Source organism: Corvus kubaryi, unplaced genomic scaffold, assembly GCF_017639235.1.
Source record: "Corvus kubaryi isolate FWS band 111438036 unplaced genomic scaffold, C.kubaryi_AGA036_p1.0 137, whole genome shotgun sequence".
NCBI lineage: Eukaryota > Metazoa > Chordata > Aves > Passeriformes > Corvidae > Corvus > Corvus kubaryi.
The window spans coordinates 11,254,369-11,276,020 of NW_024580671.1; the positions used below are offsets into that span (position 1 = coordinate 11,254,369).

A 21,652-nucleotide genomic window follows, 5' to 3' on the forward strand; every position below is an offset into this window, starting at 1 on the left:
TCATTTTGTAGGACAAGCAGGAAGTTGGTAGTTAGCTTGCCTTTAAAATGGAAACAGTCAGAGGACTGAATCCCTTAGCAAGGCAGACCAAATAAAGAGAACTTGATAAATAACAGACAGGAGCCATCTACTCATTTCTGAATGTGCTAACAGAGGAGTGAGGGGAGGTAGCAAATCATCACAAGTGAGACTGGTAGCAAAATCAGGTGCAGGGAGTGCAAGTCATTCTGTTCCTCTCCCTAAATCAAACCCTTTTCAGTTTTTACTCTTCTACCCATGAGTGCAATTAGCACTAACCACAATATATAAATCATGCATGAAGTTTAATTCACGTATCCACAGAAATTAAAAACTACTCTGTAAAACTGAAGTGCATAAATTTATTTTAAAAGAAAGAGGAAAGATTTTCTGTCCCGGAATGATTTAAAGCAAAAAGGTCTACCAACTCCTGCTCTACCTGACAGAAATATAACCAGTGGTACATAATTTTAAGGTAGCATTACCGTTATCTACAACGAAGTTTAAGCAGTTCTTAATCAACTCTTTTCTCCTCATACAAAAGCAGAGTTTATTAAAGAGTTGAGTTTTTTAACTAATATGTATCATAGCAATCCCACTCAGCTGCTTTTTTTAATTGATAGACTCACAAAGGGCCATGGAAGCTATGTCTCATAACAGCTAACAGAACACAAAACAGGAGTCAGGAAACATACACTTCATCCCTGATGATCACTGAAAGCACTATTCTAAAAATGGGCCCTGTAAGCTCTTTGAAAGACATTCCTCCAAAGTCTAAGGATAAAACGCTAGTGTGTCAGGTTCTCTTCCTCCCTTTTACTCAAGACTGCCTGTTCCACTAGGTTAAACAAGAAAAGCCAAATTGAGACCCGAAACTTAAAAGTACCTTGCAAAAGTCCAGCCACTGGCTTCTGAAATGTGTGACAATGGGCAATTTGTAGATACAGTAGACACCTGAATACAAATTGTTTCTATACTAGTTATCACACATTTTAGTGTTAGACTGGATCATCTGTTTTGGTAACAGAGATGATATGTAGGCAAGGTAGGTGATACCAACAAGGCAACAGACTTATTTGATTTGTTGGCTTCCAAAAGAAAAAATTGAGTACTGTCTCAATCAATTCTCAACCAATGAATTCAAATAACTACATCTGAACATAAGAAGGAATCTAGTCAGCAACAATCTTGTAAAAAAAGTAGAGAATCTAGATTTATCAATGACTTTCACTAAAAGAAGAATTTACAAAATATAATTCTTCATTCTTACTAATACCACGGCAATTAATTATCTGAGCATTGCAGGTCATTTTCTTCTCAAGTACTAAGTTGACATTTATGATATTAATTTTTAACATATTCCAGCTTTGCTAACAGAACTATTACAAGACAGAAAGAATCAATCCTATTGGATGACTACACATTATGTCCAAGACTCTGGAAAGAGCACGTTCCACTTGACTATTATGCCAATTTTTAGACTGTGAAAATAAGATTCTTTTATGTATTTCCATGAACATATAACCAATGCACACTTTATAATTCTTCCTCCGATCCCCACCAAGTATTACTAGAGTGCTGGCTTATGAACTAAAGTGAAAGAGCCTGTTCCATCATAAATGAAAATGTATCAAATAGGTATTGTCTGAGGCACACTGAGTATCAGTAGAATCGTAGATTCATTAAGGTTGGAAAAGACCTCCATGATCACTGAGTCCAACCTTCCACCAAACACCAGCATATCAACTAAATCATAGCACTGTCACATGCAGTCAGTTCTCAAACACCTCCAGGGATGGTGACTCCAACATTTCCCTGGGGGTTTTAGTTATATACATTCAATGTATGAGATGATTACTACTAGCATGGGGTCTCAAAGAGACAGGAAGAACTGCCATCACTCCATCAGTTGTATACTCACAATTTGAGATAGTTCAATTTCAGAGTTAAAAGTTACAGCTCCCATACAGATAATACCCTATATTGTTAAAAATCATACAGCTCATCCATAAAAACAACTGCAGGCTTTAAGTACTATTTCAAAAGACTACCTGGAACAGTCTTGATGAGATGCTGAACAAGTTCAGTGGATCCTAATACAAACACATTCTGGCTCCTAAAGGCTAGCACTATCACAAATGCTGGCTAAAGGAAACTCTTAGGTGTTAAGTTAATGTTAAGATGTCAGTCTGAACTATGAAACAGTAATCCCTCCTTCATAAAGAAGTTAGTCGTAAGTCGCTGATTCCAGAATAAATAGTCCTCAAGGGTGGCAAGCATTACACTCCTGTATTCTGCAGCAGATTAAAGGGAGAGATGAATCAATGCCATTTGCTAAGACAATTTACTAGCAAAAGTCTATTAGATGCACAGCCCACTAGTGTAATCTTCTATGAAGTTTATTAGCTCAGTTTTGGAATTGTTTTATGGCATTGCAGACACAACCTGACTCCTATTTGTCCATAACCAAGGCTACAGACAGTCCGACATTTTGTGTTTTGTAAAACTCTTACACATTAGGCTGATGATTAGTTCTATCATACTTTCACATGATTAAGACTCCTAAATGGATCATTAATTCATTTTCGCTCGGAAGCCCTTACGCTCTCTGGGATCAGCACCGATCAGCATCTTGGCTGAAATGCTGCCTCAACTACATCTATTGTCTAACTCGTTTTCCTTTTAGAATTAATCCCCTCTCCTCCAAGAGAGTTTGTCATCAGCCAGTCTCAAAGTCACTATGCACTGCCTCCAAGGCAAGGGTCCTCAACTGCAGGAGGTACCCAAGAAGGTCCAAAGAATATGTCACATGAGACTAATCCCATCAAAAGAGAATGACTGTCATTATTAGGTCTGCCCTGACCTTGTACTAATTTATTGACATACAGCTTAGCTTAGCTTCTATTTCAGTGGAAAAGCAAAGGTATTCCAGGAATAACACACATCTGAAGACTGACAGGTGAGTATTATATTATACTTAGGATATTTCTCTGGGTTTGTGAATTAAGGAAGGCCTTGTACTTATTTTCCGAGGGCAGTAAATAATATAATCAATGACGGTGGATAGAAAAACTAAAATTCCTTGAAAAGACCATAGTACCCTATGTCTGCTCACTTCAGTGGGGCTGTTACTGACTCTTCTGTACTACAATCCTTCTGCAACCATAATAAAAATGCAACCTTTACTGGAGAATACAAGGAAGAATAAAAAATAATCAAGATTCTGTAAGATCCCTCTTGCATATTGTTTATTGATATAATGAGCATTTCTGCTGTGTATTTGATGAAATCCAGAACTACCTTAAATATACCTGAGGTAAGAAGCAGGGAGCAAAACCAATCACAATCTTAGTAATGGATAAGAGGGATCAGTTATTATTTACTCTTAAAGTGGGTAGAATTTTTCTAGCTCTTCTTCTAAGGTACAAACTCTTTTGGATGTCCTGGCTAGGATGGCTCTGCTTTGTACTCTGCGCAAGAAGCTTCACTTTTAGAAAGGGCATGTTTTTAAAGGCTTCCAGGAGCATATCATCCACATTTCAGAGAAGCAAATAAGGCCAGTGTCTGGAAAGGGGTTGCCAGTGACTCTGCTTCTCATTATGCTTTATAACAATTTATTAATAATTGTAATTCTCTCTTTGCTAAGAAAAAATTAATATACCTTCAAGCAACAGACATTCCAAAAATGCCCTGCTTCTGATTAGAGAAAGAAAATTCATCCATTACCTATAATTTCAGCGATACAATTAAATTCAGTATAGCTGCAAAATAGCTTGCATTTGGTCCTAAGGGAAGGATAATGTTAAATTGCTTTTACCAAGTTTCTGTTTTGTTCAGAAAATAATGAAGTATAACTTCCCAAGTTAAACCAGACCTCAAAAAGGCAAATTAACATACAACAAACCTTGTTTTGAGGGGAATTTTCACAATTTTTAAGTTTTTATTCTGTACAAGCAGGTGATTCTTTTTCTAACTTAAATACTGAAATTTAACAAAGTAAAATGACCGCTTCTAAAGCGAGCAATCTGCAAAGAATTAAAGGCCGGTAAGTATAAGTCACTACTCATAATGTAAAGAGAAGCAAAAGCTAAAAAATGTACACCGCTGTCAACAAATGTAAACAAAGTGATGGCTGGGCATACAGTGTCAAGGGCATAAAGTACAATTCTAACTGCACAAATACAGACGATTGAAAGACTTATCTCAGCTACACATGGACAAATACACCAAAAAATGAGCAGCAATATCTTCGAAAATGTTCTGATTGTTATTTTCAAAGTCAAATATCTTATCGAAATACTGTTTTAAACAATGACAGAATGCTCAACGAGCAATCAAAATAAATACAAATAAAGGTAAGTTAAAGGTTTAATAGAGGATTCAATTACTGTAAAAGATTGTGCCTGGCCTGCCATTTCACTACCCAAAGAGTACTGCCTTCGTAGGTCAGCTTTAGCCATTGATTTATTAATTAAATTCTTTCTTGTATTTTGTAATATACCCTTCTCTTCATATATGTGACGAGAACATGTTGGCTAATGAAACACATAAAAAATACATTTCTTACACATCAAAAGCCAAGAAAAAGTACTATGAAATCCAGTAAACAACCTCACACAATTCGCATTCTTAAAAGCTCAAGCCTCTAAAGTTAATACAGATGCTTAGATAATAAAACACACAGTTATATTGCTGAAATTGTATTAAACCCCCTCAATATTCCAATTTGTTAACTTTTAACTTTGACCCAAACGAAACTACTCCCATTGTTTTTTGTGGTCAAAATACCCATCTATCATTTTATCTAGACTTATTTTCAGAACTTGCTACCACATACAAGTACCAATCATTTATTTTTAGAAAATCATTGTGCATACCTATTGTATCAGCTTTACTAAATCTTCGTGTGACAACATTATTCATATTTCCATTTTCACACAGTTTTAATTCTGTTAGATATACTTCTACTTTGCAGTGCTTTACAAACATACCCTGTTCAACGACCTGAAAAACAGAATGGGATCACATTATCAGTCTGAATATGTTTTCATATACACATACACATGCTTCAAAACATTTTTGACAACTCTTCAAGAAACTGAAGTTCAGGGAACGTAAGACACTTGATAAATGCAAAAAATTAGAACTAAAGTTCTCCTATAACTTCTTAGGAATACAGTAAACTAGAAAGTACATTTTTCCATTATGAAGACTGTCTTACCTGTGTATGACATGATGACTTTCAAAGTGTTAAGTACAGTAGAAATCACAAATATGCAACCTTAATCCAAAGGTATTTGATCAAAATGTAAAAAAACCGCAAATCTATTTTTATTTCCAAATACATTCATTGCATACTACTTCCTCAGAAAAACAAGAACTAGTTTTCACAGTTAAAGAACATTTATCAAAAAAAGAATACACAATAATAAAATCTGGATACCACATATTTAAACAAAACCTACAAATCTTCCACTTACATTCCAATAATGAATACATTCATTTGAAATTTGACCTACTCATTACAGTTGTTTACTATACGTTCATTTTTTAAACACCTATTATGGAATAGTTAAATATACAGGATTTTTTTGTTCTTTAATAAAAGTAAAATGTAGAAAAAAATATTCAGGGTCACCTCTTAAATGTTTTTCCCTTTGATCTTCCAAAGTGTAACTGCAGTACACTTAGTCATGTAGACTGCTCCAAAAATAACCATCAGCCTGATATGTGATACATCTGACAAATATGGTTAAAAAAAAAGCCACCAGCTAATTGCCAGGAGAGATCTGCTATCTGCTGTACAAATGAAACTTATATGCATGTGCCATAGGAAAAAAATGAAGAAATTAGTGAATTATTTCATTGCTTGCCTTAGCTTTAATGACTCTCAATCATGATATTTAAATAAAAATGAATCTTAATTTGAGCAGCTTAGTAGTTTTCAGCTACTAGAGTCACAACAAAATAGTGGCAGTAAACAAAACTGTGCAGTATGGCTAAGATGTTTCTAAGAATAAAAACTGACACTGTAGTGGTAGTACAACCAGTTACAAGAAGTCTTAACATTACTTGATGTAGACAAGTACAATATTTTATCCATTTAAAATATGGATCCACATTTCAAAAATAGTTGATGCAATGGAGGGGATGAAAGAGAAGTATAATAGCACCTTTACAGAAAAAAAAAAAAAATAAAGGCAGACAGGAAAAATAATAATGAATGAGAAAAGCATCAGAAACAAAAATGCTGAACAGGAATATGCTTCTCAGAGGGTAACTGCTGTTCATACTGGCAGAAAATAACAAAGCTATGCCAGTTTACCTGGCCACTCATTATATTACATGTATTTTTCCAGTTAGCTACTTCCAAGTGGAACAGAAGTTACTCTAATTTCACTTCTATCTCCTTCCATCTTCCTCCCAAACTGAAAAAATTACAGACTTTTTACTTTACCATGATGATGGAAGAGTATGCAGTTTGCTGAAATCCATCTTCAGAAAAAACAGTAACAAGTTGGTAACATATTTTTAAAGAAGGAGAGTTATTTTAATGGATTTCATCTCTAACAGATCTAGACAAAAAACCAGAGACATTTCAGGGATGTCTCTTTAAAACAAAACCAAAAACCAAATAGCTATTTTGTCGTATTAAAGAAAACCATCAAACAAACTTCTGTTGCTGGCCAAATGAAATTTGAAGACTTGAAATTGTTTCTACAGCTATATCTACCATGTATTTGAACAGTGGACTTCAAGTAAGCAGCCAGCATGCATGCAGTTACACCATACTCATGTCACAAGGAGGAGACAAAAGCTGTATTACACCACATATCATAAAACTAAATTCTAAGCCTAATATTTTTTCAGCCATTTTGAAAGAATTAAAATAAAGATCCTGTAACTGGAAAAATACACCCTAGTGGTCAATACAGAAGGGATAAACATACCAAAATATATTTTAAAATCTAAGTAATTCAGTCCAGTGAGGACGCAACTGTAATCCCGAACCTGAAAATCTTAAGAAATAACACAAACAAAAAAAGATTGTATGATCAATAAACTGGTGAAATGTCATATCACCTTAATAGTAAGGGTGTTACGTGCTGGAGCAAACAAAAACAGATTTAAAGATGGTAATTTTTAAGTATCTCATATTGATGGAAGGCCACACTATCCACCATACCAGGGACTACTACTTGTGTTAAGGTAAGCTTTTTGCTTGAAGAATAACTGCTTTAGCAAGCAGCTGAGCACAGAGTGTTTCTCAGAAAAGAAACTACCAATTACTCCACCAATATTAACATTATTAGAGCTAGGCTTTCCACTAACATAGTCACTACAGTTCTGGAGTTATTCACCTAATTACAAAATCATTTGCATTTATAGCCTTACAAGCTTATAAAGCAAATTCTTCTTGAGATATTTATTAAAAGGACTTACTTCCAGAATAAGAAAGTATTATATCCTTTGCATCCCCCTTTCCCAATATTACAAACTTAAGCCTCAAAAATCTGAGTAAAAATTAGATATCAATAAGCAACTAAAGCAGGAGTTGTCTGTATTAATATTATAGGCCAGGACTTAAAGTCTGTTCATAAATTCCTGTGCAACTCCTGTATATTTGCAGGACTTCATCTGAATCATATTCATCCCAGCAGGCAATTAAAGAGTACCTTGCGTGCAATTGGCTCTTGACCTTCCATAAGTGTGTACCAGCTCACTAGCCTATTCCAGCCTTCAGTTGGCAAAAGGATGTAGTCCAGCTCATCAATGAGGTGTTCCTTGAGAGACTGAGAATCACCATCTATAAGAGAAAGATTATTGTCACTTGCATACTGTAATTCTGTACTTGAGTTTTTAATATAACATTTTTCACATAAACAGCAGACAAAATATTTTCTGAGTCACAATTATGTTACCAGTATTATGGCGTTCAAAGCCAGTCTTCTGAAATGATTTAAGCAAACTATCCAGTTCATGCATAGCACACCTATTACAGGCGATATTCCTTTACTCAGGAACCCAAGTGACAACTTCATATCCCCATGCAACTATAAGCACCTAGTTTGTTATCATACACCATCCTAGCTTTCAAAGAAACCAATTTATTTCTCCCACTCACTTCACACATATTCCCACATCATCATCGATACATCCACAACTGAAAATGAGAATGAGTAGTTAGTTAACTGTAGATTCAAGACAAAGTTTGAGTCATTCACCCCACATCAGACTAAGAAAGTAGCATGGTACAACCTCCTATTTAAAAGATCCTATGTGCTCTGGAAACAGTCACTGCAAAATTTTTCACAGAGAAGGGGAGATGCTGCACTTGAATGAAGCACAGCTTGGAATCTCTTTAGGTAACTAGCATGCTTTTAGCTTTGGTTCAATCCTTATTACTAGCAGTTATCTTTTAGGCCTAAGAGGTGATTCCAGATGTGAGCCACTGTGAGCCTCAGATATTTAGAGCAGCTGTCTTTCCATCTGGAAGTATCACATTATAACTGGGAGCACAGTGTGCGGAGAAATCCACAAGCACATCTTCAGGTCTACGTAACTCTTCACAAGACTCATATGGTATTTCTGCACTGATCTTATATAGTGAGAAGGTGTAATTTGGATTCTATCACCTCCTTCTAAAAATACCAACATTTCTTCTAGTATAATTTTTTTCAGAACCATTGAACAGGTAGCCTGACTCTGACAATTCAGTTCCTCATATACAACACCGTCTTCTATGATGAACAATCAGCTACTCTAAGTAACTACTTCCTTGTGCCCTCTTTGACTATATATCTCTTCTTTTGAAGATGACACGTGCATTCCATCACTTTCAACATTTTTTGCCCATGTTGAGATTAACTGAAATCTCTACCTGTTACTTTTCATTGCTCTCACAACATCCAAATGTTCTGGAAACAATGGAGAAGCATTGAAGTAATATAAGCACAACATACTGCTTCAGTTTCCTAGAATCAGTCTTTCATGAATTCAATTACTGTTTTCCTTATCACTGCATTACACTGCAGAATATTTGAGAAAGCATGCCCATTTGAGATTATTTTATTCTTTATATCTGATGCACATTTTTAAGGAGAGTAGCATGAGAGCAACGACAGCATACTATGTGTTAAAGACAAGATTAAAATCCAAGCATTTTCAGGTTGAGTTTATGCTACATGTAAAACCTAGTACAGAAGATTGCTGCTCTGCAGTGGGTGAAAGAGAAAGCTACTATCTGGCGGGCACTAATGGCCTTATTAAAACTACCTTTACACAGAAAGGGTAGATGTTGGAAGGTAACAGAATGCATGGAATCACTGCCAATGCAGAGCCTTAGTTTAGAACCATGAATGAGCAAATAGTGAAGTTTACAAACTCTGATACTGTTTCTTTTGAAAGGGGCACTAGTAGTGTCAAATACAACAGAATTCAGGTTTTCAGGAGCTTTTAGGAAAATGGCTAACATGACCTCAAATTTGGACAGCTAACCTTAAAGTAGGCTTCATAACAACAGTAACTTTAAACATAATCTCAACATGTATGGAGATTAAGTTATAAATGGTACAGATGAACAGTTTGGCACAACTAGAAATCACGTATTTTTGAAAGGAAAGGCACAGAAGAGGGAACAAGCTGATGCTACCTCACTGAGGATAAAAAGATGTTGCTACATCTGACGTTAGCTGAGATGTACCACCTGAACATCCCTGCCTCACTGCAAGATTTACTACAAAAACGTACAAAAGACCTAGATCCTCATGTTCCAGAAAACAAAACATAATACTCACCTGCAGCAAAAACACCCTAAAGTTTCTGGATGGAAGAGAACATATAGATGTATACAACAATACAGCACCTTCTACAAAGGCACTGGTCAGTGTCAGATATACACACTCATTCACACTGACAATCAGTAGAACATGGTATGACAAGTTTTATGAAAGACGCAATCATCTTTAACATTGAATTCGTAAAATAATGAGACACTAATTACAGAAGTTTTGAATTAAGAAAGTCAAGAGTTCATCATAAACCCCATGAAGTTGGAAAAAAGGTATTACTATGTGCCAATAGAATATGCAGTACTATTACATTACCTGTAACTGCAAAGAAGAAAAGCAATTACCTGCTCAATTTTGTATCTGCTAGATTTTGCAGATTAAATATTAACATCTCTAATAGTATTTTGTTGCTGAACATTAAATACAGAATTTGACACGAAGATTAAAATATGTGGGAAAGTATTCTGAGACCTGTGTTCACAAATTTGACTACGGTTCAGCAAAAGTCAGTCAGACCTGAATAATTACAGCAGTGACAGAGTTTAACATACTTAAAAGACCATAAAGAAAATAGGAAATTATCCTCTATCACTTCAAACAAGTTGTGTGAAAGTCACTGAACTGCATAATACCACTTCTTCAGTTGTACCAGAACTAAAGTAAGGGCTTGGGGCTCATTTACAGAAGGAAGTTTTAGAGCTCAACTTAAGTGTCTTATTTTAAATCACCCAATTTGGTTAAGCTACCAAAAAAAGGGAAATAATGGTGAACTCAAGCTACCTTTTATCAACTTGACTAATTTTCAGTTCTCAAGATAACCCAAAAATCTCATTATAAACCAGGAATTTGTACATTATTACATATTTTATTACCATTACAAAGAAGTTCCAATAATTGTATTTATAAAATTGTGATTCATTAGGGAAATCTAATCCAGTTCCCTTGTCATGGTCTGAAAAGAAACCAAAATTTTTAACTTTATATATGATGAGGTTAATTTACACTGCCAACTTCAAAAGATGAACTACCTGTGACAATTTTGCACTTAATGTACTATTGGCTTATTTCATAGTCAGAAGCAGTTACCTTTGAGAAGTCCAGAGTTATCAATAGGACCAGGGTACACATTCTGATCTCCCATCTGGTATTTGTCCCAGCTGTCAAAACCAACATATTTTTTCCACTGTTTGAACCAGCGACTATCCACTAGATACCTTAAAAGGAAGAAGACATATCTATTAATTACTAGGATGCTACTACTTCCTACCTCATTCATGATAATGCACCAGCATTCATCAGTCTTGTGAAATGACAATGCTTTTCTCTCTGTTCTGCTAACCATTATCAGCATCTCCTACCAGTGAGGACTTCAACTGTGGTCAAATAAAGATCTCACTAACAGTGCCACGTACAGTTTTGCAAGACTGCCAATACAATGTATAAGAGGCTGAGAAATGGCAAGTTGAAAAAACATTTCCCTTTTTAGCATGAACGATTGTCATCTTTAATTGCTGTTCTTGATTTTCAAATTCAGGAGATTCAAGTTAAATCTCTATAATTAGACAGACCTTTTAGAAAGTGAGAGAGAACTTTCAGTGAAGAATTGTCTACTTGCTGGAGTTTTATTTATAACAGTCATATGCAACTTAAAAAACTTCAGAACTCTGATACCTTGTCAAGAACCAGAGACGGTGTTTTCCTCCTCTGAGTCAATATCAACACAAGCAGTAAATGCTCTGCTTTTGATGGAGGACTAGATGTTCTTCCTACAAATCATTATCAACATCATACTTCCATATAAAGCGATTATATCTCTAATCTCAGCTCCACAGTATTTCTGTCCAGATTAAACTATTGTCCCAGCCTGGCTTTTACAAAGTCCTGTGATATGTACATTTTATACCTTTTCGTCCAGAATTTCTTTAAGATCGAGATACCAAACTTGTTCAGTGATGCTCAGATTTTAATTTTTTTTAAGATACCATATGCATTATTTCTCCTTCCTAAAAGCATTCATCTTCTTCTGCCTGGTCTGTCCCAAACCTTTTGCTACTACCTTAGGATGAAACTGAATTTGATTAATCTGACATGCCCTTGCCTTTTGCTTTATACACTAAGTTTTCATTCTCATGAACACACCTAAGGCCAACAGCATCCTCCCCTTTCTCTTCTGCTGCAGCCATCCAGCTCTATTCCCTAAAAGCTGTAACTGCATGTGGTTATGAATGCAGTCACCACCAAACCTGCCAGCCTTGTCCCATGGCTTCTATTTTCTTGATCTACATTTCAATGAACTATGAATCTTAAGAAGATACAACTGTACACAGAAGAGAAACCATCATACAGGCAAACTGCCTTTGTTTTAATTAATGCTTAAGAAATTACTGTTCCCATATAATTATTCTACTTTTCAAATGCTCTGTGTTAAATGTCTTATCACATCCCAGTAACAATGATTAATACAAATTTTTGATAACCAAATTTAACAGTGTGAGAAAGCTTGGGGTCCACTGTTATAGATTTTAAATATTCAACATTATCTATTTCAACACTTCATCAGCTTTCTTATTCCATATCCAATTAATTTTGCCACCAACCAAAATGTGCTGTGCAATATCTCTTAAGGGCCACCCCTAACAGAAATGTTGTTACATTTCTTTCCTAACACGAAGTCCAAAAAATCTTTCATCACTTCCCTTCACATTTAGGAATTTGTACTTACAGGCTCAAATAGGAGCTTAATATTTCTTGTATAAAGAAAGCTGAAAGCCCACTTATAAATCATGCAAGCATGTAATTATGGTAAGAACTAAACAGCACAGTCAAGTTCCTTTACCACAAAGTAGAGGTAACACGCATTACATGGAAATTACATGGAAAAGAAAGGTTTATTGAATTTATTTGGCCAAGTAAAAAAAAATGCACATAGGTATTTTGAAAAATGCTAGCAGACACTATAGATGTGAATTCTTACAGTGAATTACTGGCTACAGGCAGTATGTGCATGCACATGTATACCTATGTTTTATACATATTAATACATTTATACATTTTAATGTACATTTGGCTACTTTTGCTTCAATAGAAATCTGGTACAGGTGAGAAAAGTATTATTGAACATAGTCACAGTAGCTGTAATCTTCTCTCTTATCCTGGTTTAAGAATGGTATTCCCCAATTTAGTACTCTGACCAAAACCAAAAAAACTACTCCTCTTCCCCCCCTCCACAAAAAGCAGAGATTACAGGCTGAGATAACTGCAATTTACTGGAAACAGCAATGAGATAAGAAAAACAAACAGTAACAGCAACAATATCAATAACAGAAGAGGAGAAAAGAGGGTGGTTTACATGCAAAATGCTCACCCTGGGCGACAATGAGCAATGGTGGATGGGTCTCCCCCTCCCCATGCCTTTTTCCAACCTGAAGCCACACCCCTCTTCTCCCAAACAAGAGCGCCCTCGACTCCCACCCCTGGGGCTGGTAGAGCATAACAACCTGGACGTGCCCGGGGCTGGGCTCCAGGCTCCATGCCCTCACCGTGGAAAAATTAAGTCTGTCCTGGCCAAAACCAGAACACTCCATTACAAGAACTTGCTCTTAATCAAGAGATGAAACACTACTTTTCCAGTAAGATTAGGGAAACCAGAAATTTGCGTTCAAATGCCATATGCATTTTATGCAAGAAGGATATGACACATTAAAGATTATGGAGGGGAAGGAAAAAAAAAGGAGCACAAGGGGAATCAATCAATCTGCTAAAGCACTTCTGTAGCTAAAATCCATACTACTTAGCATGAATGGGAAAAGTAATAATCAGAGATTTACAACTTAAGAGTTTTTGATTCTACAAACACATTCAATATAGCATTGTCACCAAGATCAACAAGACTACTCATCTGCATAAGAGAAGGAAAACCATAGGAAGGCAACTTAATTTATCTTTTCGTCAATGTTATAATATCCATGATAAAATCAAACACCCGAAAACTAAATATTACCTATGAAGGACATCCAATAATTTAAGAAGAAAATACACAGCTCAAGTAAACAGAACTACATCTGCTAAACCCTCATTTCTTAAATGATATCTGATCCTTTTTAAGGAAAAAATATTTAAAAACTTGGGGTATGCACTTGGACCAGATACACTTCACTGTAATGTGTGTTGTCCCAGATACAAAAATAGCATACCATGCATTACTAAAACAGAGACCTAAAATATATGTATATTAAACTTGGCCTTTATTTTTGTTACCATTACCTGATGCAGGAAGGAGTTCCAAATGAATCTAATGCTACAGTAGTTTCTTGAACTGTGGACCTCACCGAGAAGGCTACCCCAGAACTCTCCATCAAAGTTAAAATATATGGCCTATCCATTTTTTAGAATTATGATTAAGAAATGTTTGTTATCTGACAGAATCGAGATTTCACTCAACCAGGAAACACAAATTCTGCTCTCTAGGATGTCATCAGTTAAGCTAATGAGCAGGATAACCAATCCATCTTCCGGGGTGAAACAAACCTGGAGGATTTGTAATAAAGATTAAAGACAAGAACAGTCTCAAATTTCTAGATATTCTGCTTTGAGGGACAAACCTTAAAAACGAAGACATCTGCACAGCAAAATGAACTGGTTAACTCTAAAGCAGCAGATACCTGACATTCACAGACATTTCAAATAAGTAAGTAACCACAAATTGCTTGAAGAAAATAGTACAACCAAGTCACTTAGAGCCAACTGGTTGATAACGTAAGACACTGGAGTAGTCCCAAACCTCTACTTAAAAGTAAGCAAAAACATGCATGTACCATTTGCTGAAAATTACACTCAAATACTGAATTTTCAGTATTAATAATACTGGAAGTATTTGTACAGTTTAATTAGCTTTAGAAGTTTTTTTTCTTGGTTATATTATGTATACTTAAGTATTTCTTTGTGCAAGTAGAATCCAAAACTATAGAACATGTGAATGTGTTCTCAGTTCAAGCCTGGCCTACTTCACTACCCAGTGTTTACTTCTTAGCAGAGCTTCAGATTGTTTCACAAGATATATCTGCTCTCTTCTGTAAAATGTTTCTTGCCTGCCTGAAATGGATTATCATATACAAGGGACAATTTACACTCTAGAGTCCTCTGAAATACCAGATAATGGAATAAAACATCAGGAAATGGAATGAAGCTGCAACAGGGGAAGTTCATACTCGACATCATGAAAAGCCTGAGAGGGTGGCTGGTCACTGGAACAGGCTCCCTAGGGAAATGGTTACAGCACCAAGCCTGTCAGTTCAAGGATCACCTGGATGACACTCTTAGCCATATGGTTTAGCTTTAGGCAGTCCTACAAAGAACAGGAAGTTGGATTCAATGTCCCTTATGGGTCCCTTTCAATTTGGGATATTTGGCCTTGGCCAGTGGTCAGTCCATCTGGAGCCGGCTGGCATTGGCTCTGTATGACATAGGGAAGCTTCTGGCAGCTTCTCCTAAAAGCCACCCCTGTAACAACCCTGCTACCAACACCTTGCCATGCAAACCCAATAAAATTGGGTCACTCAAATTTACCAGAGAAGACCGTATCCTTATGTATGACCAAATGATCAACTGTAGAGACTTAGGGCAGCCCAAAATAGGAATTACTTACAGCCTTTGTACATTAACTTACAAGTACAAAAAAAATGAAGCTACTACAACACTTGTAAATACACCTTCATTTCTTAAATAAAAAATCAACAAATAATAAAAATAAATTATAAGTTTATGGAAGTGTTAAAATTTCACAGCTGCATGACCACATGGACATTGTTCACGGAACAAAAGAAAGCACTACCAGGAAACTTCTTAACTGATTTCTAAAATTCTCCCATGGTTTGTAACTATTTAATGTCATTCAAGTTCACCTGTGATTTACTGCATATTTTGACTTAATAAGCCTAATTAACATAGTATCAACACCACACAACTACAACAGCATTTATTCTTTACCTCAACATCCAAGCTGATAGAAAAATACCTGAATGGTATGACCAAGATCTTGGTATTTCCCACTGCTGTCAAAACCATTCTGAATTCTTTTGACCGTTACACACAGACAGAATTAAACAACCTGTAACCTAGACTTATTTATGTTGACTGATACATCAGCTCTTTGAATTCAAAATCAAACCAGGAAACTTTTAATATGCAATAAAGACACTTCACAGAGAGACACCCATTCCTGCACTGTGTACTGCTGGGATATCATACCTTCTGAACAGAAGCTATTTCACTTTTAACAGTAAAACTGTGCAAATTGTCCAGAGAGATAGGTGAGGATTTTTTTTTACTCTCCTTACTGTGCATGAGTACAGATTAAGCAATACAGAGGACGAAGTGGAACAACTGTGTTGCTGAAAGCAAATTAGGACTCCTGCTTAAAGGCACAGCATCTGATTTTTGCTCTCGCACAACTGCAACTATAAAAATAAGAACGTAAGAATGGGTTTGTATCTGTATTTCTACTTTGATTAAGGTGACAAAAATTGCTTGACTAAATACACTCATAATTAATAGATGCCTTCAAATTAAATTTTCTTTCAGAATTAACAAGTTTTTAAAGCTCAAAATGGTAACAACTATTCTACTCTATCACACAAACTATACCATTTTTATTCAAAAGATAGGTAAATCCACAAGAAAAAAAAATAGAGTTTACCTACCGTTCTGAAGAAATCAGTCTAAGTATTTCAGATTCCTCTTCAGAACTAAGTGTTTAGTTCAACAAAATGCACCAAGATTTCAAATCAACTAATCAAAATCCCACTACAGCTCACCATGCTCCACTCCCATAATGTGCTGCAGTAGCCTAAGCAGCACATTCTTCATCATACTACCAAGAGGCCGACCAAAAAGTACAATTCAGCCAGAACAAGTGGAGTGAAATTTTATGTTAAAATTTCAGCGTGAACATTATATTAACAATCATGTAAGTGTTTTGTATACCCTTACAAATTTTCCATTTAAGTAAAGGCTTTTCATTAAAAAATCATCTAAAAAATCAATGTTTGACTTTCAATTTTCAGGCAAAAGCCTGGAGCAACCATGATTTTAACATGCTCTCACTCTACCTAATCAATTCACAGAAGAAAAATACATCTACTCATCTCTATTGTAAGTATTGTCCAGAAGAATTTAAACTCTGCGAACCATTGGTCACATGCAGCACCATTCCTTATGCAGTGAGAGAAACCTAACACCAAACTTCAACCACAAGGTTTAAAAGTCAAGATCAGCAACTTAAACCTCATTTGGAAGAAAAAAACCCATCCAACTCCTCATCTATCCTTGGAACACTGACACAGTGTTCCTTGTTTCTCATTTTGTGAAGTTATCAAAATGATTTAGAATATCATTCCAAATATTATTGAAGTGCAAGTCCATGACATGTCATCATGCCCTCAATGAAATCAAGTAAAATCTTCCATTAACGTTCCATCTAGATTCTGTTCATGTACAACGCAATGATGGATAATGAAATGTGGGAAACACTGAGAGGACAGTACTGAGAAAAAGGTACATGGCCTGACTCTTGGGGATGTCCTGTGCTAGGCTGAGTTGGACTTGATGATCTTCGGGGGTCCCTTCCAACTCAGTATGTTCTGTGAAGACCACAGTGTAAAATGCTATTAAAGCTAAGCACTTCAGCATCAAGGCTGTCATCTATGATGGGCACTGCAGGGTTTTTAAGCAGGGCTACAGATGTCTGTTCATCAAGATTCATGAGTTTTCACTGCAGCCAGAATTAAAAAGCTTATACGTTTTCAGTGGAAAAATTCACTCCTGGAGGAAAAACCCTTTAAGGCTGAACTTTTCTTATCTACTGATCACTCACTGGGAAGGATTTTTACCCCACTTCATTTTTATTTACTCTCTTCAGTGACCAAGTATTACAACTGAAAAGGCAATGAAATTCCCACAGGTTAAAAAAAAGAATATTTTTTTCACCATCAAAGAAATGCACTCTATGGATAACAACAGTACTCTACCTAGACTCAGCAGAACTTCAGAAGTGATGTGTATCAGACACATCTGCAAACTAAAAATATTGCACCTCTGTGGTTTTACTAATCTGCAAGTCTTAAAAACCAAGAAGAGATTAAGAATCTATCTCATCACTTGTGATGACTAGCACCAAAACTCATTAGGTAACAGGGCTGAAAACCAACATCTTCCTTCTGGCCTAAACCTGACTAGCTTCAGTTTACAGATAATGTCTTAAATCTTTATCTGCTCGTCTAAAAATCCTTATCCTAGAAGGCATCTTCTTCTTATGTAAGTATTTCAGCACAGGACTCAAAATTCTAGCAAAACAGACAAAGGCTCTCCAAGCTCTTCTCTGAAAGACAAGGCTTCCACTTTTCCTACTAGATTTTGAGATGTCTGAACTCATTTTAAATGAACACCTTCTGTCACATACAGACACCAGCACTGGACAGTAAAATGGTTTTTCACTAATATATTCTGTATACAGTACATATTTGTACTGCTACTTGGTATTCCCTACTCAAACATCTAACAATTGCATTTGTTCCCTTAGCCACTAAATAAACTCCGTGTGATAGTTGTAACTGCCTAATTCTTATCCAAGTTACTGCTTTTAAAAATACAAGTAACTTCTATATTCTCATCTACTCACAAATGGAAAGCAATAGGTGAAAGAAGCACAGTGGGGAAACTCTGGGAGAAGGAGAGAAGTAGTAAAACAGACTGCTGAGCTGCTACCTATTTTTAAGTCACTATCACACACTTTAAGTTAAACATTTATTGGCAGGTGATACCTAAAGGTGAGAAATGTGGTTACATATCCTAGACCATGGAAGGACAATGTGTGTAAGAGGTAGCCAAGAGTAAAAAAGTATTTGTAATGTCATATTCGAGATACTAAGACAACATCTCTAAGACAGCCACAGAAGAACATGAACTACAGGGAAGTCAGGGCAGAAGGTGGTTTTAAAGGTAAAATCAAGAAATCACACCTTAATATGGGGAAGAAATTACAGAGAAATCACTCAAGAAGTCACATAGAAAAACTGAGTCTTCCCCTCTATAACATAACTGTTCCAAGATCAATATCTTTCAGTACTGAAAACTGCAGTTCCGTGATACTGTAAAAAGAGAAAAACTTGGCAAGGTTCTCAAGAATATCACTGCAGCTACAAAGGCATTAAATGACATCATCAAGACCAGTTGGCCACACAAATTATACTGTGCCTAAAAATCTGATGAACATCAACAGCTCTTCAATTTCTGGGAGTAGAAGACACTGATTGAGTTCAGATTTGCCTGCAGCTGTAACAACCAATAATTTTTGTCATTCTAAATGAGAGGGTAAAATCTCAAGACAATAAATTCTCCTCACTTGTCAAGCACCAGTAGAATTACAAAGTACTGAGATGTATTCTTATCAGACACTAAAACTGTGAGACATACAATGAAATGCAGCATTTTTTCTTTTCCTCAACAGAAGTCTAGGTCTTTCAACCACAGAACCTGAAGATCCTTTGGATAATACTGCAAGTAGTAAAACTTATATTAATTCAAGTTCTATGGAACAAAAGTACAGTTTTTATACTGACTTTACTAATGAAAGTAGACAACATTACTCAAAAGAACTAATAAACAAGTAAGTTCTTTCTCGGAAAAATCTGATGTTTATTTAATGTACATTTAGAAAAATAAGATAAATGGAGAGATGGAAGAATCCCCAATCTCTCAGAGTTTATTAACTGCCCATAAAGAATACAAAAAAGACCACTGTGACAAACTAGCCCAAAATCTTGTCCCTGCAGCCAAAGCAGTTAAAAGACACTAACCTTGTCTGTCCATTGGAGCAATACAGCTTAATGCACACTATTCCCAACCTACCCTTAAAAACATCCAATGGAACAAACTCTACAGTTTACTAAACCACCTATTCAACTGGTTTATAATACTAGCAATCCTTTTTCCAATACCTAACTCTAAAAAATGTTGCATTTCAAGTCAATTTTATTTCTTTCTCTCTGCAGTGTACATGAAGAGCTAATGAAGAAATTCAGCAGCCACTTCATAGATGCTTTTAAGATATGCCTCTCTTTGCCCTATTCTTTAGCTGCTTTTTTGTTAGAGAAAACCCCCAAAGCTTTATACTTTCCATATGTAGCTTATTGTTCTCTCCACTCTAAATTCTGAAGAGCATGGAAAAGACTGTCAGGATAAGCCAGCTTTTTTGAAAGGACTGCATTTGAGTGCTTTAAAGCTCAAACAGAACAAGCTGGTATGGCACCGCTGAAATTTTTTGCGGCAGTATTTACTACTAAATGAATGCAATTCTGAACCATGGCTTACAGCACTTTAACTGTTGTTTCCTTGCTGATGTCCCAAAAGATCAAAAAACCATTGACAAAATACCTAAATCATAAATACCAAAATACTTAAAGCATTTGGACTAACTGTACCCTTTAATTTGTGAAGATAACTGAACAGTCTAAGTATAAATCCTATGAACGCACAAGAATACACATTTATGTAGCTTGATTTAACAGTTCACGAGTAAAACTTAAATGGGACTTTGCTGTAGCTTATTCAGTTTCACAACACTTGACTAATATCAGTGTCAATCACAGCTAGATATATTTTAGCAGAACATTTAGAAGCTTTTCCCACATAACTGATTCTTCTGTATTAAAATATTGAACATACTAAAAAAAATAAACAGCACAGTAAACTTACTGTTTCGGTCATGCTGTCAACTTGTCATAAAAGTACTATCACTTTGAACAGTATTAACTGCTTGAGACATTGTTTTAGTACCTGGGAAGTACCCAACAGAACCATAAAAAAACAGTCTTGAAAATCATCAAGCTTGAGCACACTTTTATTACCACTGGTCATTTTCAACACTACCATGTGAATTCATTTCCTTTTTCTAGTTGCTTACACTTTTCCAGTTTCAAGAGCAGTCTGTTCGTATGCCAAAACCGAACATATACTCAGCAGTATTTGAATAATGCATCAGAATGTATGCTTCTGACACATGCTGCAGTATCAACACTGTTAAATATAGTCTTTTATAGAACTGGAACAGTGAGTGATGACAGCTGAAATGAGGTGGGCTAGTTCTACTTCTGTGTATTCATAGTTAATTTTCTGTAAGTTAATGCTTCAGCCTTTGTCTATGGGTGACAGTTTCACACAGGAAGAGATGAAGAGGTTGAGTCGTGGAAAAAGTGTCAGTTCCTTATTTTTTTCCCTCCTAAAAAATAGTCTCATTTCCTAGCCTCATAGAACTACAACTACAGAAGATCAATTACCAAATACACGCCAAAAAGAGGTGCTTATTTAACCTAATTCTTTTCAGCCGTGGATTATTCTGTTGACAATTTGTACCGCATACTAAGAAATATTTTACGACTAACCAGAAAAACATATTTTTCAAACGTTCATTGTCGAAAAAGCGTCATAAGGATACATTCGCACCTTCAGGGACTCTTTCTTAGGAAGCTAACACGTTTACAGTCGCAATAAAATTTAAACTCAAGGCTTATCACAGCCACGGACTGGCATCAGAGCACCCAGGCCAGGGTACAAATATAATTTCTGACAACCTGAAGGTGAAGCCGGGGCCATTTCGGCCTGGATAATGGAAGAAACGCCTGGTAGCAGAGCTCTTCTCCCCCACCTCAGGACTTCTCAGCAGCCAAAACAAGCCCCCTGCGGACCCCGGGCCCGCCATCCGGGGCTGCCACCGGGCAGCGCGCCCCGGCAGCCGCGCCGCTCCCTCCCTGCCCTCCCCCGCAGGGCGCTGACCTCGGTGCCTCCCCGCC

At 36.2% G+C, this 21,652-nt stretch overlaps 1 protein-coding gene across 4 annotated transcripts in view; it reads right to left on the bottom strand.

Moving 5' to 3' along the window:
• Nucleotides 1-21,652, bottom strand: part of USP15 (ubiquitin specific peptidase 15) — a 60,948-nt gene that overhangs the window by 38,853 nt on the left and 443 nt on the right. For all 4 annotated transcript variants that reach the window (XM_042017884.1, XM_042017883.1, XM_042017885.1 and 1 more), the window contains exons 2-4: nucleotides 10,896-11,023; nucleotides 7,695-7,825; nucleotides 4,896-5,022 (exon numbers count right to left, since the gene is read on the bottom strand). In XM_042017884.1, coding sequence (XP_041873818.1) covers nucleotides 4,896-5,022; nucleotides 7,695-7,825; nucleotides 10,896-11,023 — 386 coding nt within the window. The remainder of the gene's footprint in view (nucleotides 1-4,895; nucleotides 5,023-7,694; nucleotides 7,826-10,895; nucleotides 11,024-21,652) is intronic.